This window comes from Culicoides brevitarsis, chromosome 3 (assembly GCF_036172545.1).
Source record: "Culicoides brevitarsis isolate CSIRO-B50_1 chromosome 3, AGI_CSIRO_Cbre_v1, whole genome shotgun sequence".
In the NCBI taxonomy this organism is placed as follows: Eukaryota; Metazoa; Arthropoda; class Insecta; order Diptera; family Ceratopogonidae; genus Culicoides; species Culicoides brevitarsis.
Window position 1 is genome coordinate 17,117,774 of NC_087087.1, and position 19,634 is coordinate 17,137,407.

Here is a 19,634-nt window from a genome sequence, read left to right on the forward strand (position 1 = left end):
ATGGAAAAACAAAAACAAAAGGTGAGTTCTCGCAGATTTTTCCAATTTTGACAATATTTCCACTTTTAATTACTTTGATTTACATAAAAATTGATACTTATGAGACTCTAACATGTGAATAAAATCAAATCTCGCCACAAAAACCTTTGAAACTACATTTTTCATGAAAAATATCAAAGTTACAAGTTGTTATTGCGTCGAAAAACACAAAGACCTCCAACTAATACAAAGAAATTTTTATCATTTTATTTTTTTCAGAAGAAAAAGGCCAAATCCGAAGATGCAGAGGAAGAATCAGTGGAAGAGCCAGCGCCAGTGGATGATGAAATTGACTTGGATTTCTCCGAATTGATGTTAAAACACAGCACTTCGACGCCATTGGAAGAGAAAAATGATCCCTTTGAGGTTGCCGTGCCTCAACATGAAACGATCCAAGAGTCTCCTGTCGTCGAAGCAAATACCGCAGCTGAAAATCCCTCTTCTGACCTTTTCATCGAAGAAAACAGTCTCGGATTCATCAATATCATGACGGAAGAGTTGCCAGTGCACGAAATCGTTCCAAAAAACGAAGAACTTTTGCAGGAAAATCAAATTCCGTCGGCGCCAGAAGTTTTCGACGAAAATCCGATTTGTGTCCCGATTTCTACGGTAAGGGAAGAGCCAAAAATTCAACATCCGAATTTGATGGGAGTTCAAGCGGAGTTACTTAATGCGACATTTATCGATATTTCTGCGATGAAACCGTTGACGGTCCACGAGTTGAATGAATTGTACGAAAATCCGTATTTGCCGGCTGTGCTTGCGTTCGAGGATGAATTTGTGAATAAGGAACTCAATGAGGAATATAATTACTCGAGTCATCCGTTGTATGAGTTGCTGGTGAAGTACCAAAAAAGTCGTCAGAGTCTCAAGGTGAATGCGATTGACGTGAATGAGCTCAAAAATGGGTGTCAGAAACATTTTAGCAACTGTTGGACTTTTCAAAAGGGCACGGCAAGAGGTGAAGGTTATTGTAGTGATAGGAAATTGTGCAAAGTTTCTCAGGCTTATGAGTAAGTATTGTTTTTAAAATTAATTATTTCACCATTTTTCATAATTTTGATTTTTGATTTTATCGAAAAGAAAAAAAAAATTAAAAAAAAATCAGAAAAAAATTAAAATAATTAACCAAAGAGGACAATTTTTGAAAAATTTTGGTATTTTTTGATTTAAAAAAAAAATAAATCAATTTTTATGAAAATTGTATAAAAAAATATACTGAAATTATTTTTAAATTTTAACTAAAAATTGGGGAAACACAAAGCGTAAATTTTCCAAAATAGAAATTTTTGAAAAAAAAAAATATTTTGGTCACGTGACCTGTCATACTAAAGCAAGTTTAGTTTGTTTGTTGCCTAATTTTAATCAAAATCTTGTTTTTTCTATTCAAAAAAATTAAAAAAATCAAAAACCACGAAAAAAAAATGAAAAAAATAAATTTATTCGTCTAAATAAAAAAAAATAAGAATTTCAAAAAAAAAAATAACATTGACTTTTTTCCAAAAACATCTTTAAAAAAATTTTTTTAACAGTTTTTCTTACAATTTTTTTTTATTTCGTTCATCTGACTTTAGTTCAACTTTGATATTAAACAAAATATTTTATAAATGGTTAAGAATTTGTCTAAAAAAATTTTCATAAAAATCCCCATTTTAAAAGCCAAAAATGCAATGGAGCAAAATTAAAAAAAAAAGTTAAACATTTCATAAAATTTCATAAAATGACCGGTTTTTTGGTATACTTTTATAATTTTTTAAGAAATTTAAAAAAAAAATATTTTTTTTTTACTTTTGTATTAAAAATGATATTTTTATGAGAATTTTCTTCTTTAAAATTTATTTTTCGAAAATCAAAAACTTATGTTTTCAAATTTTTTTTAAAGATTTTTTTTGTGAATTTTTTTTATTCAATTTTTTAGTTGAATTGCTTTGAAATCAATTTTAAAATCTTAATGAAAATACCATAAAAATACTCAAATTTTTATTAACGATAAAAAAGTATTAAAACTTTTTTTTTTATTTTGCCCTCCCCCCATTTTCAACAAAATCTTTTGGGACAAAAATATCGAAAAAAATTGGAAAGGCCTTCACCTGAAAAGTATTTGAAAACTTACATTTCTCTCAAAAAGAAATTTTTTTTTTCTTCTCACCTAAACTCAAATTTTTAATAATTTTTTGTCTTTTAGGTACTCCACACTCAACACTTCAGTTGTGGATCAACTGAAAAACGACTTAAAATCCGTTCTCGAGATCAGTGGCTACGTTTACAACAAAAACCTCTACACCTCAGCCGTTTGCAAGCTCCAAATCGAAAGCCGCATCCGAGATTTACTGGAATCTGTTCCTTCTGCCACGCAAAATCCCGATGTCGTACTCACCGAGCATCCTTCCGTCAACTTACAAGACCTCCGACTCTCCTTGTCGATCCTTTTCTCCTTCCTCCGTAAGCCAAATATGGATTCCGTGGTGATTTCCGACGTCAAATCGTGGATTTTGCGTCTCGTGGCAGTCCAATTGCGTTTCGCAACGTGGCAAGATCACCTTTTCTTGCTTTTTCACGTCTTGCGATGTCCCGTGGAAATTGGCACGTGGGCTGCTTGCTGCATTCAAGTGCCGCTTCAGCATCTAGATCCGTATTCGAACTCGCCCTACGAGACACCCGCCGTTCATCATGCCCTCACCGTGCTCATGGCACTGCTGAAACCCGTCAAACGGCGTCAAGAGTTCCTCGGAAAAATCAAAAAGGAATTAATTGATCCGGTTCAGGAGAATTTGTGGGTGCTCGTTGACTCGGATGGCGAAGATGCGGGTTCGAATGTGAATGAAGGACCGCGAGAAAATGACATGGTGGCAATTTTGAATCAAATTCCGCTGGAGAAGCTCTTTAGTTGTGTCACGTGTGCAATTCCGAAAGACGATGGGTATTACATTAATTTTAGCAGTGTGAGTGGGCATCATTTGTTGAAATCGATCGCGTTTGCCATTAAGCTCATTGAAATGCTGGGACAAGGACTGAAAACGTATGAAAACGAAAGATATCGACAGTTTTGCAAACGGTTGGCGCGAATTATCAAACATGTGGTGCAATATGTCAGTGAAATGCATGAAATTTTCTTGTGAGTAGCTCTATTTTTTTGACTCTTAAAAAAATTAAATCCAATAGTTTTGCCCCAAAAATTTTGAAAAAAATACGTTCAAGTTAAATAAAATGGATTGTTGAATTCATTAAAAAACACCAAAATCGCTAAAATAAAACTTAAAAGTCAAAAATATTCATCAAAAAAACACATTTATGGAAAAAATTTAAAAGAGATTTTTTATAAAAAAAATTGAGATATTATAATTTTCTTACCTTTTTCTTCATTTGAATTTAAAAAAATAAGCAAAAAAAAAATATAAAAAATCTAAAATTTATTTTAAAAAAAAATAATTTAATTTAATTAATTAATTTTTTATTATTTTTTTAATGTAAAATTATTTGTCTTGAAAATTTGGTACAAAAACTTAAAATTTTTTAAATATTTTTTTTTTATTTTTGTTTCTTTGTTCATTTAAATTTTGAAATATTCAAGAAAAATCGAACGATAAATATTTTTTTTTAATTAAAAATTTGATAAAACAATGCTTTTCAGATTTTTATTTAAAAAAAAATAATTGATTTATTAATATTATTTATTTAAATTAATGAAAATGTGCCATTTTTATCATTTTTTCAAAAAAGTACAAAAAAATGTCGAAAATTTTCCAAAACTTTTAAAATTAAAAAAAATTTTTATTATTTTTCATATTTAGTTCGACAAAATCAAGAAATTTTCAAATTTTTTTTTTAATTATTTTTTTTTTCGTTTATTTTTTATTAATTGAAAATTGTATTTTTTCTTGAAAATCTTGGTAAAAAATTTTTTTCAAAATATTTTTTTGACAGTTATTTTAATGATTTTATTTTATATAAAATTTTGTTTAACTTTTTATCAATTTCAAATAAACTTAAAAAAATCAATAAATTGATGAACTACAAAAAATTGTTTAAATTTTGTCATTTTGTATGAAAAAATATTTCAACTTTTATTTTCAAAAATATTTTAAAAATTTTAAATTTTTTATGAAAATACCCCATTTTAAAATTTTTTATTTTTGTTTCAAAGTTCGAAAAATATTTGGGCATGAAAAATTGGAAAAAAAAAAAATTTTGAAAATTTCATCAAAATTTACCGTTTTTTGGTCATTTTTAATATTTTTTTCAAGAAGTTTTCAAAAATTTGTTAAAAAAATTTAATATTCAAGAATTTTTGTATTAAAAATTGTATTTTTTCATGAATTCTCTTCTAAAAAAAAATTTTCAAAAAATTCAGTTTCAAGAATTTTTGACAGTTATTTTAATGATTTTTTTTATGTAAATATTTATTTAACTTTTTATCATTTTCAAATAAACTAAAAAAAAAATTAAGAAATTGATGAACTACAAAAAAAAAAATTTTTTTTTGTAAAAAAAATCGTCCTTTATAGAAATTTTTTTTTTGCCCCATTTTGAAAAAAATATTTTTTTGTACAAAAAGTTCGAAAAATATTTAAAGCGGCCTGATAAAAAAAAAAAAAAAATTTTGAAAAATCGGAAAAAATAATTTTTTTCTTTTTAATAATTTATTTACATAGAAAAATTATTTAAAAAAATTATTTAAACATTTTAATAAGCAAAATTTCCTAAAAAATACCTGTTATTTTAATATTTTCTTTTTTTGTCACAATTTGTCACAACACAAAAACTAAACAAAACTATTGGATTTCATTAAAATTAACGTAAATAGAATAAAAACCTGACTTCCTCTTTTTCCAGATTATCAAAAAATGAGACTGAAGCCTCTCTGAGAACCCGAATTCAACTGGAATACAATTATTTGGTGTTACGAGCCTGCTTTTACATCTACAACTCGCAACGAATCGGCACGTGGCAATATTTATCGGGCTTACCGTTCACCTTTCTCTCTAAAAATACGCTTTACAAACTGTACTACGCCTTCCAAACGGGCTTCAACTACCAAATAATCCACGATTTCACGACAAATTTCGTGGAAAAATGCTCCGATCCGCAATTAATCAAAAAATTCGTCAACAACATTGTGGAAATGCAGTCCGAAGACCTTTATTACTTACTACAAGTGTTCTCGTCGATGGCTTGCAGTCGCGAAATGTACGACTGGGACTTTATACAAACCGTTACGCTGGGTCTCTACGAGGTAAGTTTTTGATTTTTTTACAAAACAATTACTCGCGTTTGATCCAAAATCGCTACTTGTGACTGAGACTTCAAAAATTTCATCATTAATGCAATCAAAACCAACACATCCGCTCCCATTAAAATCGCAAACATCCCAAAATGCCATTCGCTGTCGAGAAAAGTGACTTGTTGCAGGGCAATTATCAAGCCGTTGCCGGAAATGACGGTGATGAAGTAAAAAGGAGCGACTAACGGTGCCAATTGTGTCGGAATTTTCTGATAAAGCCAGGCTTGGTAGTTGCTGGCGATGATGGTTTTGGCAAAGGAAAGCAGGAAAAATTGCGGAATTATTTTCCAGATGGCAACACTGGGTGCCGGAGTGACGACGACACTTTGGAAATCGTGTTGTTCCTCGTTTTCGACAATCATGAAGGCGTAAACTTCACCAGAAAGGACTTCGATCTCGGAAAGAGTGACGGAAATGTTGTCCACGGTGACGAGAATCTTGCCAGGAGGGATTTTGAACTGATCGATGATGAAACTGGAAGAATTGTGAATAAGTTCTCCTCGTTCGTTGATGATTGAAATATTTTTTTCGTCATTTGTGGTACTCAAGATGCTGTAAAATCGGGGGGAAAAGTATTAAAAATGTGAATGAAAAAAAAATTAAGTGAAATTTGAGGATTTTTCGGAATGATTTAATCGAAAAACTAATGAAAGAAAATTCAAATTAAATCAAAAAAAATTTTTTTTTTTTTAATTTTCGAGATAAATTTTATATTTTTTTAATTAATTAATTAAGTTTATTTTATTTTAGAACGACTAAAATTTTCTTTTACAAAATTTAAAAATTATTCAAAATTATTAAATTTTTTTTCAGTTTTTACTTTTGTGATTTAGAATTAAATTATTTTTTTTTTAATAATTTTGAATTTGGGAGAATTAATCAAAAATAATTAAATTACTATTTTTTATTTTTTGAAAATATTTCAAGACATTTTAAAAATTAAATTTTTTAAAAAAATTTTTTTCAAAATTTTTTTTCAATGAATCTTGTAGGGTGGTATTTAGTACCTACCGTTTTTTATCGTTAATGAATTTCAACTTTTTATGAACGTTAATAATTTTTGAACCGTACATTTGAATTTTAAAAAATTTTTATCAAATTTATGAAATCAACGCAAAAAAATTTTAAAATATTTTTTTTATCAAATTTAGGCCGCTTGATTTTTTTTGATTTTTGTAAAGAAAAACTTTTTTTTTTCACATTTTAAAAAAAAATTTTTGGAAAAATTTGAAATTTTTTCATGAAAAATGTCAAATTTACCACCTAAATTGTTTTTGAAATTTTTAATTTTTTTTTTAATTTTGATGACATTGAAATTTTAATTTTTTTCAAGTTATGGAGCATTCATTTATAAAAAAAACTAATTTTACAAAAAAAAAAACCTGAAAAAATATAACGAGAAAAATTATTTGTTTTAATTTTTATGGAGAATTGTAAAAAAATATGACAAGAAATGTAAAAATTTTAATTTTTTTTAGTATTTTTAAATTTAAAATAATATTGTAAAAGAAATTTTCAAGTTTTGTTGGAAAATTTTTTATTAAATAATTTTTTTAATTTTTTTTTATCAAATTTAGCCAAAAACTGAAAAAAAAAATCGAAATTTAAAGAAAATTTTTATCAATTTTTGTCATTTTTAAAGTAAATTTTCGTATATTTTTTAGTTTTTAACAAAAAATAAGAGGAATTAATGTAAAAAACTATAAAATTTCACTTCCTTTCTGAATTTTTTTTTATCCAAATTCAAATTCTTTTACAAAAAAGGGTCAAAACTCACCGAATTTTGGGCCTCAAATCCTTCGATCGTGCCACATCGTCTTCAAATGCATCCAATTCAACTTTCGAATCATTTAATTTAATCACATAACCCATCGCCTTGCCTCGCCTTAGCTCAATATATTTTTTTTTCGACGGACAACCACTAGAATTTCCTTCAATTCCTTCCGTTCCGAGCTTTATCGTGCGATAAACGATGATATAGTCGTCTTTCAGCACTCTACTCGTATCGGCATGCATCTCCATGTGCTTCAAATAGAAAAATTCGTGACCCTCAACAGCCACCAAGTAATCGCATTCCATCGCATTGAACATCCGAAAGTGCGCTTCTTGTCCTTTTGGAAGGGAAATTGAGTTGTTTAGCGCTTTTTCGTAGTAAAAAGCACAAACAAAGGCAGCAATCGCGAAAAAACATCCAAGAACGACTTTTTTCAGGGGTTTTTCAAAGGCCGTGTCCTCCAAAAGGTTATCCAAGACATGTTTGTTGAACGGAATCAGCAACAGGAGGAAAAATGGATGAAGCGCCATCACATGGACCGGTTCAATTCGGACATCGTCGTACAACGTGAGATTCGATTTGTACGCTTGCAACACGAAAAACGTGAAATTTTGCTCGAGACAGGACCAAATGACGATCAGAGGCACGAAAAACAACAAAATGAACTTATTTTCGATTTCACTGTCCTTTCGGCGGAAAATTTGCTTGAAAGATCGGATCGAAGCCTTGAGTTCGCTTGAATCGAGTTCTTGTCGTTTGAGTGCTTGGTAAAAATTTATGCTTCCAATGACGTGACAAATGGCTGCAATTGAGATCAAAACGGCAAAAATTATGGAATTTACGTGAATCCACTCGTCTTTGTAAGCGACTTTTTTGTCCCGGAGGTAAGGAGACGAAATTGTCGCCACTAAACCAGCAACAACGCCGGAAATGTTCTGCCAGTCCAGCAAACGGGACTTATTTTCGGTCTTTAAATGTTCCACGGAGAGACTCATCAAGGCAGGACGCGCTAATCCGGCGCCGACAAAGACGAGACAGAGACCCATGAAGTGCGTTCGCATCGGAAAGTCATCCAACATTTTTTTGTTGTTGTCTTCAGCGTCTGAGGTTTCGTGCGGGAAGAGCATGTAACCAAGGCCGCCCACTTCGCAAGCGATTCCGATCCAAGTGATACTAAAAAAAAATAATTTTTAATCTTTTTTTTTTAAAGAAATTTCGAAAAAATATTAGAAAAAATTAGGAAAAAAATTTGAAAAAAAAAAAAATTTTTTTTCAAGAAATTAAAAAAAAAATCAATACAAAATTTTTGAATAACTTTATTTTTTGTCAAAGAAATTAAAAAATGTTTTTTAATCTTAAAACAAAATATTTGTAAAAATTAATTTTTCTGAAGAAATGAAAAAAAAAAATTTTTAATTTAAAAAAAAACAGGCAATTTTTTTTTGAAAAAAATTCGAAAAAAATGAAAAAAAAAAAATTAAAATTAAAAAAATGTTTTTTAAGAAAATTTCTAACGAATATTATTCATAAAATTATTTTTTCAATCAAATTTTTAAAAAAATATTTTTATTAAAAAAGTTTGAAAAAAATATTTTTAAAAAGAAATTTCGAATAAATTCAATTCAAAAATTAAAAAAAAATCAAAAAATTCAAAAAAATTTAATAAAAAATACAAAAAAAAAAAAAATTAAAAAATAAATTAAAATTAATCCACTATTTCTAAGAAATTTAAAAAAATATTTTTTTAATGAAATTTTAAAGAAATATTCAAAACTTCATATTTTAATAAAGAAATTTTGATGAAAACTATTTTCTAAAAAAATTATTTTTAAGAACTTTTGAAAAAAAAAATCATTTCTTACGCGAAACTCGAAATGCAATACTGCAAAAAAGCAAAAACAAGTCCATTGCTGACGTTGTAAATGATGACAAAGGCATGACACCAAATTATCGCGTCAGATTCCGTGTAGTCCATTTCCCACAACAAAAACATCACGAGCCCCGTTTTGATTCCATAATAACAGAAACGCTCGAGAAACAGCGTTATCGCGATCAGCGAAATGGATTTTGGGATTTTTATGCTGAGCGAATCGTTTTCCATGTTTTTGACTCAAAATTTTGCGAAAGACACGATTTTCTAAGGTGACTTTGATTTTTTTTTGTTTTTCTTTTTAGATTGGATTTGTCAATGAAACATCACGAGAATTGAGTTACAAGTCGGTGAAGGACTTGATAGCAGCGATTGCGACCAAATTTCCCGCAATTATCTCGGTTATTGTGCAACGACTTAAAACGGATATTTCTGAAGTGAGTATTTTTTTTTGGCATCAATTAAATTTTTTATTTTGAATTTTCATGAAAAAATAGTTTTTATTTGAGAATTAAAAAAAAACCAAAATTTAATCATAATCTTTCTGAAAATTTTGAAAAAAAAATAAATTAAAATTAAAATAAAAAAAGAAATCTTGAAACATCAAAATATTTCAACACCTTAATAAAATTGAAAATAAAAAAATCTAAAAAATTTTAATTTCTAAAAATATTGAAAAAAAAATGTAGAAAAATTTATTTTTTCAATTTATTATTTTTTTTTCATTTTAAAAACTCAAAATTGTGTAAAACTTTAAATTGGAACAAACGTTTTTTCTTTAAAAAAATTCCAAATATTTTGAAAATTTTGCCCAAAAATCAACAAAAAAATAAATTAAATTAGAAATAAAAAAAATTTAAAAAATTTTATGTCCCAAAAACCATTTCAAAAGTCGAAAATCCAATGGGGCAAAATAAAAAAAAAGGTTAAAAATTTTCAAATCAATGCAATTACCGTCATATTTTCGATGAAAAATTGAAAAATTTTCAAATTAATTTTAATTTTTTTAGCTTTTTGCATTTTAAAATGAAAATTGTTAAAACTTTAAATTGGAAAAAATATTTTTTCAAAAATCAATCCAACTATTTTTTCAAAAAAATTTTTCAAATTTTTTTTTGTGAAAAATTATTTTTCAAATTTTAGTTGAATTGCTCTGAAATAGGAAATTATCAATGAAAATACTTTAAAAACAACGAAAATATTGATCATCGGTCAAAAATTTATTGAATATTTGTCATTTTGTATGAAAAAGTATTTCAATTTTTTTTTTGATGCCCCCCCCCCCATTTTGAAAAAAAGTTTTTGGGACAAAAAATTCGAAATAAATTTGGAGCGGTCTTAAAAAATTTTAAAAATCTCTTGAAGAATTTGAAAAACAATTTTTTGATTAAAACTGAAATAAGGCCGCTCCAAATTTTTTTCGATGTTTTTGTCCCAAAATTAATTTTTTGAAATTTCGTTTTTCAAAAAAAAATTTTGAAAACTTGATAAAAATTTCCAAATTTTAAAAATTTTTTAAAATCAAGAATAATACCAAAAAAGGGCAATTTTTTAGGTATTTACATTAAGATTTAATAATTTAAAATTGATCTCAGAATATTTCTAGTTAAAAATTCAGAAAAAAAAATTTCATTTTTGAAAAAAATTTTTTTTTTGAAAATATTTTTAAAAAATTTTAAAAATTAAAAATATTTTTAAAAATTTTTGAAAATTGAAAATATTTTTAAAAATTTTAAAAATTCCTTGACATAATATTGAAAAAGACCAAAAAACGGACAATTTTGATGAAATTTTTAAGTTTTCTTTATTATTTTGCCCCATTGGATTTTCGGCTTTTAATATGGGGCAGGGCACAAAAACATAATTTAGAATTAAAATTAGAATTAAAATTAATTTAGGAATTTAAAAAATAATAAAAATAATTTTTTCAAATATTTTTCTCATTCCAGGTCTCCACATTCAATCCGTACTTAATGAAAGCCCTTCCCCTCGATTTATGGCAACCAACGATGCCCGATCTCGAAGTCATTGCCGCCTGGCTCTTAAACTTCTCCTTCGAAAGCATCGAAAGTCAAACCACCCGCATCATCCTAAACCGCCTAAACTGGAATTTCACCACAGACGGCACCTTATTTCTCCCTTACGACATCCATCTCCGCACGGCATGCCTCATTTGCGAAGTCGCCACGAAACACGTGCCCGAGACAATCGGCTTGAGCGAAATTTCCATCACGAATTTGGTGAAAAATCAAACGTCCCGCACGCAATTCGCAAACTGGTGTTGGAACATGACATCCCGCCTGCGCTTGCACTGCATGGACCAAGGCACGGAAGTGATCCGAAATTTCCTGCGAGATCCCTCGATGTTCCTGCAACGCATCCCCGAGCTAGATAACACGGCGATTTTGTGTCAGGGTGTCAGCGAGTCGCGTCCCCTTGCGGTTTTCATCTCGTTACTCGTTTCGCTGATCGGACATTCGGTGCCGCAAATTTGTCACAAAGGCTTGGAACACGTAAAATTACTGTTGAACGACAGTCGTCACACAATTGTGATCCGCTGCTTGGAATTAATTGTCCCGCTGTTCCTCGAATGTCCCGAAAGTCTCAGTAGCTGTGATAAATTTCAGACAATTTTGACGCAATTGCTCAATGATCGCACGTACCAAAAGTACACGAAGGATTTTGTGATAATTCAAGCCCAAAAACCGGTTTTACTCCTTCTCGGGAACATGATTCAGCATCAAATCATCAATTACGCAAGTTACGGATTACCTTCCCCGACAATTTTGATCAACATTTGGATCGATTGTCTCACTTACAACTCAAATTGGGTCTCAAATCCGAACTGCGTGCACATTATCGACCTAATTTCGCAGATAGCTTATCAATTTCCCGACGCCTGGTGCCTGTTAAAGTCCCGTTTCGTGCCATATTTCAAGGAAATCGAGTCAATTAAGGAACCACAGAGCTCCGGTTTGTTCAGTTTCATCAGCGGAGGCAGTTCCGGACCGTTTAACGGCTTATCTCAACCCAATCCCGCCACAATTTGGTTCTCCCTGATGACTTTGGAGCTGGAATTTGAACTTATCGAATGCCAAAAAGGCATTTGGGCGGAGTTTTTGAGACAAATTTACGCAAATGGCACCTCAAAAGGCCCAAATCTCGATCAAATCCTGAAAAAAGTCTTGAATTTAACCGGATCTCATCAATTCCCGGTCTCGCAATTGGTGATTTTTAAATTGGCGAATTTAATTGTGGCATCTCCGATCACTCATTTGCTATTTCCGGTGTTGTGTCAGCAATTTTTTGCGTTATATCTCGCAAGAATCCCCATTGCTGCCGATGATCAACGATTTTACGAGGTTTTTGGCGTTGCGGATCGATTTTACGCTGTAAATACGGCTTTGATGAAGAAAATTAAGAAAAAATTGCAAGACGCCTCGGATTATCACAAAGAATTGTCGGTGGGCGAGCAGGAAAATGCCCATTTCCATAACGGATGTGTGAAAATTTTCAAAGCTTACCTTTTGTGGCTTGAAGAAACGCAGCTAAATAAATTTACGGCAGCGACAATTCCAAGTTCAATCCCGGAAATGAACAAATTACGTGCGATTTTTCAAGGAAATCGTGCTCATTGGACGGAATTTGTGGATTCTCGGGCAGTGAGGAAGCATCAAATTGACGACGCAGGTGAATGGGCGAAAATAATTCAGCGGAACGAGCGGGGGATGAAAAAAAGTCCGAGTGGCGGGTCAAATTCGTCATCTACGGTGAATCCAAAGATGCAAATTGCTGAAAGGTTGGAGTCTTATGACAAACCCTTGGATCCTCCGGCTTTATTTGACATCAAAAATAATCCGTCGTTGCCAAAATCGTACCTGGGAAGCAATGCGGCGAGTTTTTTCCAAAAAAATTTCAAGGACATCAACGAACATGCGAAGAAATTTTGTGATACAATTAACGAACACAAGCAATTTGACCAGATTTACCTGAATTTCGTGGCTTCGCTGTACAATAATGTCCCACAAACGATTAAAAAACGTGTCAGCTGCGGTGGTTCCTGCTCCGGACACGCCACGATCGCCTTGCAGTACCAAGAATCCAAAATGGACGCAAAAATCTTTGAAAAAATCGAAAATAATCGACGTCAATACGAAAATATCCTCAAACAGGAACAAGCTGTGCCCGGAGTTAAAGTCGTGGAAGCTATCACGCAAATTTTTGATGCCACGGATTACTTTGCGAACAATTATTGTGCGTTAAAAAATGGAAATTTGACTGGAAAAGACCTCAAACAATTGGAACAAGTTCGTGCAAACGGAATAAAACTCTTTTACGCCATGATCGGATACATGAAGGAGCATATTCTCGCCTGTCCCATCAGTGAAGACGTTTGCAATCATTGTGCGGCGAAGCTCGGAGTCTTTATTCAGGACAATCACAACGTCGAAGGGTTCAAATTGCTTGAAACGGCTTTGTCACGACCAGATTTGATCAATTTGATTGCGGAACTTTTCTCGCCAACGCTTTCGCCAGCACCGTTTTTCATTGAAATGTATCGCCTTATGATCGAGTCGCATTTTAAAAAGTGCAATGAACATACGATTTTTGTGCTATTTTCAAAATTTGATGTCGCCACGTGGTTGCAAAAGTATAAGCCGAATGGAACGGATGTTGGGACGTTGCTCAAACTGAATTTGCGGGGGTTGGAGTGCTGGAATCAATCGCATTTGGCGCTCATTCAAGGGGTGAGTAGATGATTTTTGCTAAAAAAAATGTTTTAAAAAATTAGTTTTGTCATAATTTTAAAATGATTTGACCAAATTTTGATAAAAATTAACAAAAAATTCAGAAAATCAGTCAATTTTTTTTTTGAATTTTTCAATTCAGATTTTTGACATTATTTAATTTTTTTTTACTTTTTAAAATTTTATATAATTTAAGGATTTTTGAAGATTTTATTTTAAAAAAAATTAAAAATTTTCAATTAAAAAAACAAAATTCTTAAAATTTCTATTTTAACGAAGTTTGTTTAAAATTTTAAAAATACAATTTTTCTATGAATTCTGAGGAATTTTAGAAAAATTATTTTTCGGAATTTTTTTAAGTAAAAAAAAATTAGATTTTAATTTTTTTGTAAAATTTCTTAAAAAAATTAATAATTTAGAAAATTTTTTTAATTTTTTTTCAAAATTTTAGAAAATTTGACAAAAAAAATGTTTAAGCTAAATTTTCACATTTTTCGAAAAAAGTTCATCAAAAATGTCTTTTCAAAAAAATTTCATCAAATATTACTGTTTTTTGGTATTATTTCATAAAATTTTAAAAAATTTTGAAAAAAAAAATTAATATTTTTAATTTTTAAAAAATTTGTATTAAAAATTGTATTTTAGCATGGGTTTTCTTCACTAAAAATATTTTTCATAAAATTTGCTGATTTTTTTTTTTCTAAATAATTTTGAAAGTTTTTTTTTATAATATTTATTTTTTTAATTTTAACTAAAATGTTCTTAAATGAGTTTTAAATAAACAAATATCAATATAAATACTTACAACAACAAAAATATTGGTTAACGTCAAAAATTGTTTGAAATTTGGTATTTCGTATAAAAAAAAGTACATATTTCAATTTTTTTTTATTTTGGACAAAACTATTGAGTTTCATTTGGAGCGGTTTAAACTAATTTTTAATACATATTTTTTTTTTAATTTTAGATCCTCAGAAGACAATTAGTTCACATCTTTGAATACAACTTCCCCGCTCATTGCATCGAGACCATCGAACAAGTCCTCATCGAGCTTTCGGAACACAGTTTCAATCCCGATGTCTTGTACGATCTCCTCACCTCGTTATACCAAAAAGCTGATTGTGGCGCCTTTCCTTCCGATCCGAGCTGTGACACGAAACCAGTGATGATTAAATTTGCCATGACTCAAAATTTGCTGTCGTATGAGACAATCAATGCCTTAGCGGCGAACGTTTCGAATCATTTTCATCAGCAAAGGTTGCGACACGGACTTCATGGATTGTATCCAAAGCACTCGAGTTATTGTAGGACGTTGAAGTCGCTCATTGGAACGATTAGTTTTGCTTATGTCCAATCTTGTGTGAAGACTTTTCCATCGATGATGATTGAGCATTGTAAGTTTTTTGTGAATTTTATTTTTTTTTAAATTTTTTAACATTTTAAGCCGCTCCAAATTTTTTTTTTGAACTTTTTGTCCCATGCCTCATTTAAAAAATCGAAAATTCAATTGGACAAAATAAAAAAAAGTTGGAAAATTCATCAAAACTGACAAAAATTGAAATTTTTGGTCTTTTTTTTATGTTTTTAAGAAATTTCCGAAAATTTTTGTATTGAAAATCGTATGTTTTTTTTTCTTCCTTAATTTTTTTTTTCAAAAAAATAATTTTTTAAAATTTTTTGACAGTTATTTCTGTGAATTTTTTTTTTTTAATTTTTAACTTATAATTAACGTCCGGAGTTTTCATATTTTGCTCCGAGTCGACTCTAATAATTATTAGAGTAGAGTTGAGTCTGCTCTATCGAACTCCAAATTTTTAAAATTTTTTACGATTCTTCCTCATGCTGACATAAAATCAAGTTTTTTGTACCAAGTCAATTTTTGAGCAATTTTAAGCTTGAAACTGAATAAAAAGTCATTCTGAAGATGATTTCCATTCATATTTTCTTAATTTTCGAACAAATAAAATTTTTCACGATTCTTCCTCATGCTGAATTAAAATCGTGATAAATTTTGCAAGTTAATTTTCGAGCAATTTTAAGCTTGAAACTGAATAAAAAGTCATTCTGAAGATGATTTCCATTCATATTTTCTTAATTTTCGAACAAATAAAATTTTTCACGATTCTTCCTCATGCTGAATTAAAATCGTGATAAATTTTGCAAGTTAATTTTCGAGCAATTTTAAGCTTGAAACTGAATAAAAAGTCATTCTGAAGATGATTTCCATTCATATTTTCTTAATTTTCGAACAAATAAAATTTTTCACGATTCTTCCTCATGCTGAATTAAAATCGTGATAAATTTTGCAAGTCAAATAAAATTTTTCACGATTCTTCCTCATGCTGAATTCGTGATTAAGTCGAAATTTTAAGCTTAATAAAAAGTCATTCTGAAGATGATTTACTTTCATTTTTTCTCAATTTTTGAACAAATAAAATTTTTCACGATTCTTCCTCATGCTGAATTAAAATCGTGATAAATTTTGCAAGTCAAATAAAATTTTTCACGATTCTTGTAATTGTAATTGTAAGTCAATTTTTGAGCAATGTTAAGCTTGAAACTGAATAAAAAGTCATTCTGAAGATGATTTCCATTCATATTTTCTCAATTTTCGAACAAATAAAATTTTTCACGATTCTTCCTCATGCTGAATTAAATCGTGATAAATTTTGCAAGTCAAATTTTTTCAAAATTTTAAGCTTAAAATCGTGAATTTTTGAAAAAGTCATTCTGAAGATGATTTCCATTCATATTTTCTTAATTTTCGAACAAATAAAATTTTTCACGATTCTTCCTCATGCTGAATTAAAATCGTGATAAATTTTGCAAGTCAATTTTTGAGCAATTTTAAGCTTGAAACTGAATAAAAAGTCATTCTGAAGATGATTTCCATTCATATTTTCTTAATTTTCGAACAAATAAAATTTTTCACGATTCTTCCTCATGCTGAATTAAAATCGTGATAAATTTTGCAAGTCAATTTTTGAGTAATTTTAAGCTTGAAACTGAATAAAAAGTCATTCTGAAGATGATTTCCATTCATATTTTCTTTTCTTTTTCGAAGTTGTGTGGCGACTTTACAAATTCTTCCTCATGCTGAATTAAAATCGTGAGAAATTTTTCACGATTCTTCCTCATGCTGAATTAAAATCGTGATAAATTTTGCAAGTCAAATAAAATTTTTCAAGATTCTTCCTCATGCTGACATAAAATCGAGTTTTTTGTAAAAATTCAATTTTTGAGCAATTTTAAGCTTGAAACTGAATAAAAAGTCATTCTGAAGATGATTTCCATTCATATTTTCTTAATTTTCGAACAAATAAAATTTTTCACGATTCTTCCTCATGCTGAATTAAAATCGTGATAAATTTTGCAAGTCAAATAAAATTTTTCACGATTCTTCCTCATGCTGAATTAAAATCGTGATAAATTTTGCAAGTCAATTTTCGAGCAATTTTAAGCTTGAAACTGAATAAAAAGTCATTCTGAAGATGATTTCCATTCATATTTTCTTAATTTTCGAACAAATAAAATTTTTCACGATTCTTCCTCATGCTGAATTAAAATCGTGATAAATTTTGCAAGTCAATTTTTGAGTAATTTTAAGCTTGAAACTGAATAAAAAGTCATTCTGAAGATGATTTCCATTCATATTTTCTTAATTTTCGAACAAATAAAATTTTTCACGATTCTTCCTCATGCTGACTTAAAATCGTGATAAATTTTGCAAGTCGAAAAATTTTTTCACGATTCTTCCTCATTTTAAATTTTGCAAGTTGAGCAATTTTAAGCTTGAAACAATAAAAAGTCATTCTGAAGATGATTTCCATTCATATTTTCTTAATTTTCGAAAAAATAAAATTTTTCACGATTCTTCCTCATGCTGAATTAAAATCGTGATAAATTTTGCAAGTCAAATAAAATTTTTCACGATTCTTCCTCATGCTGAATTAAAATCGTGATAAATTTTGCAAGTTAATTTTCGAGTAATTTTAAGCTTGAAACTGAATAAAAAGTCATTCTGAAGATGATTTCCATTCATATTTTCTTAATTTTCGAAAAAATAAAATTTTTCACGATTCTTCCTCATGCTGAATTAAAATCGTGATAAATTTTGCAAGTCAATTTTTAAGCTTGAAAAATCGAATTTTAAGCTTGAAACTGAATAAAAAGTCATTCTGAAGATGATTTCCATTCATATTTTCTTAATTTTCGAATTTTTTCACGATTCTTCCTCATGTCGTGATTTGCAAGTTAATTTTTGAGTTTTTAAGCTTCTGAATTTTCGAAACTTCCATTCAATTTTTCAAAAGTCTTCCTCATGCTGAATTAAAATCGTGATAAATTTTGCAAGTTAATTTTCGAGTAATTTTAAGCTTGAAACTGAATAAAAAGTCATTCTGAAGATGATTTCCATTCATATTTTCTTAATTTTCGAACAAATAAAATTTTTCACGATTCTTCCTCATGCTGAATTAAAATCGTGATAAATTTTGCAAGTCAATTTTTGAGTAATTTTAAGCTTGAAACTGAATAAAAAGTCATTCTGAAGATGATTTCCATTCATATTTTCTTAATTTTCGAACAAATAAAATTTTTCACGATTCTTCCTCATGCTGAATTAAAATCGTGATAAATTTTGCAAGTCAATTTTCGAGCAATTTCAAGCTTGAAACTGAATAAAAAGTCATTCTGAAGATGATTTCCATTCATATTTTCTTAATTTTCGAAAAAATAAAATTTTTCACGATTCTTCCTCATGCTGAATTAAAATCGTGATAAATTTTGCAAGTTAATTTTCGAGCAATTTTAAGCTTGAAACTGAATAAAAAGTCATTCTGAAGATGATTTCCATTCATATTTTCTTAATTTTCGAACAAATAAAATTTTTCACGATTCTTCCTCATGCTGAATTAAAATCGTGATAAATTTTGCAAGTCAAATAAAATTTTTCACGATTCTTCCTCATGCTGAATTAAAATCGTGATAAATTTTGCAAGTCAAATAAAATTTTTCACGATTCTTCCTCATGCTGAATTAAAATCGTGATAAATTTTGCAAGTCAATTTTTGAGCAATTTTAAGCTTGAAACTGAATAAAAAGTCATTCTGAAGATGATTTCCATTCATATTTTCTTAATTTTCGAACAAATAAAATTTTTCACGATTCTTCCTCATGCTGAATTAAAATCGTGATAAATTTTGCAAGTCAATTTTTGAGTAATTTTAAGCTTGAAACTGAATAAAAAGTCATTCTGAAGATGATTTCCATTCATATTTTCTTAATTTTCGAACAAATAAAATTTTTCACGATTCTTCCTCATGCTGAATTAAAATCGTGATAAATTTTGCAAGTCAATTTTTGAGCAATTTTAAGCTTGAAACTGAATAAAAAGTCATTCTGAAGATGATTTCCATTCATATTTTCTTAATTTTCGAACAAATAAAATTTTTCACGATTCTTCCTCATGCTGAATTAAAATCGTGATAAATTTTTTTGAGCAATTTTAAGCTTGAAACTGAATAAAAAGTCATTCTGAAGATGATTTCCATTCATATAAAATTTTTTCACGATTCTTCATCTTTCTGACTTAAAATCGTGATAAATTTTGCAAGTTTCCAATTTTTTCTTAGTAATTTTAAGCTTGAAACTGAATTCATTCTGAAGATGATTTCCATTCATATTTTCTTAATTTTCGAACAAATAAAATTTTTCACGATTCTTCCTCATGCTGAATTAAAATCATGATAAATTTTGCAAGTCAATTTTTGAGTAATTTTAAGCTTGAAACTGAATAAAAAGTCATTCTGAAGATGATTTCCATTCATATTTTCTTAATTTTCGAACAAATAAAATTTTTCACGATTCTTCCTCATGCTGAATTAAAATCGTGATAAATTTTGCAAGTCAATTTTTGAGTAA

At 29.0% G+C, this 19,634-nt stretch overlaps 1 protein-coding gene across 1 annotated transcript in view; it reads left to right on the forward strand.

The window, feature by feature from the left end:
• LOC134835256 (ectopic P granules protein 5 homolog) overlaps window positions 1–19,634 on the forward strand; it is a 26,425-nt gene continuing 6,791 nt past the window's right edge. The window contains exons 1-7 of the mRNA XM_063850127.1: window positions 1–21; window positions 259–1,052; window positions 2,225–3,154; window positions 4,873–5,272; window positions 9,270–9,401; window positions 10,914–13,712; window positions 14,680–15,106. Coding sequence (XP_063706197.1) covers window positions 1–21; window positions 259–1,052; window positions 2,225–3,154; window positions 4,873–5,272; window positions 9,270–9,401; window positions 10,914–13,712; window positions 14,680–15,106 — 5,503 coding nt within the window. The remainder of the gene's footprint in view (window positions 22–258; window positions 1,053–2,224; window positions 3,155–4,872; window positions 5,273–9,269; window positions 9,402–10,913; window positions 13,713–14,679; window positions 15,107–19,634) is intronic.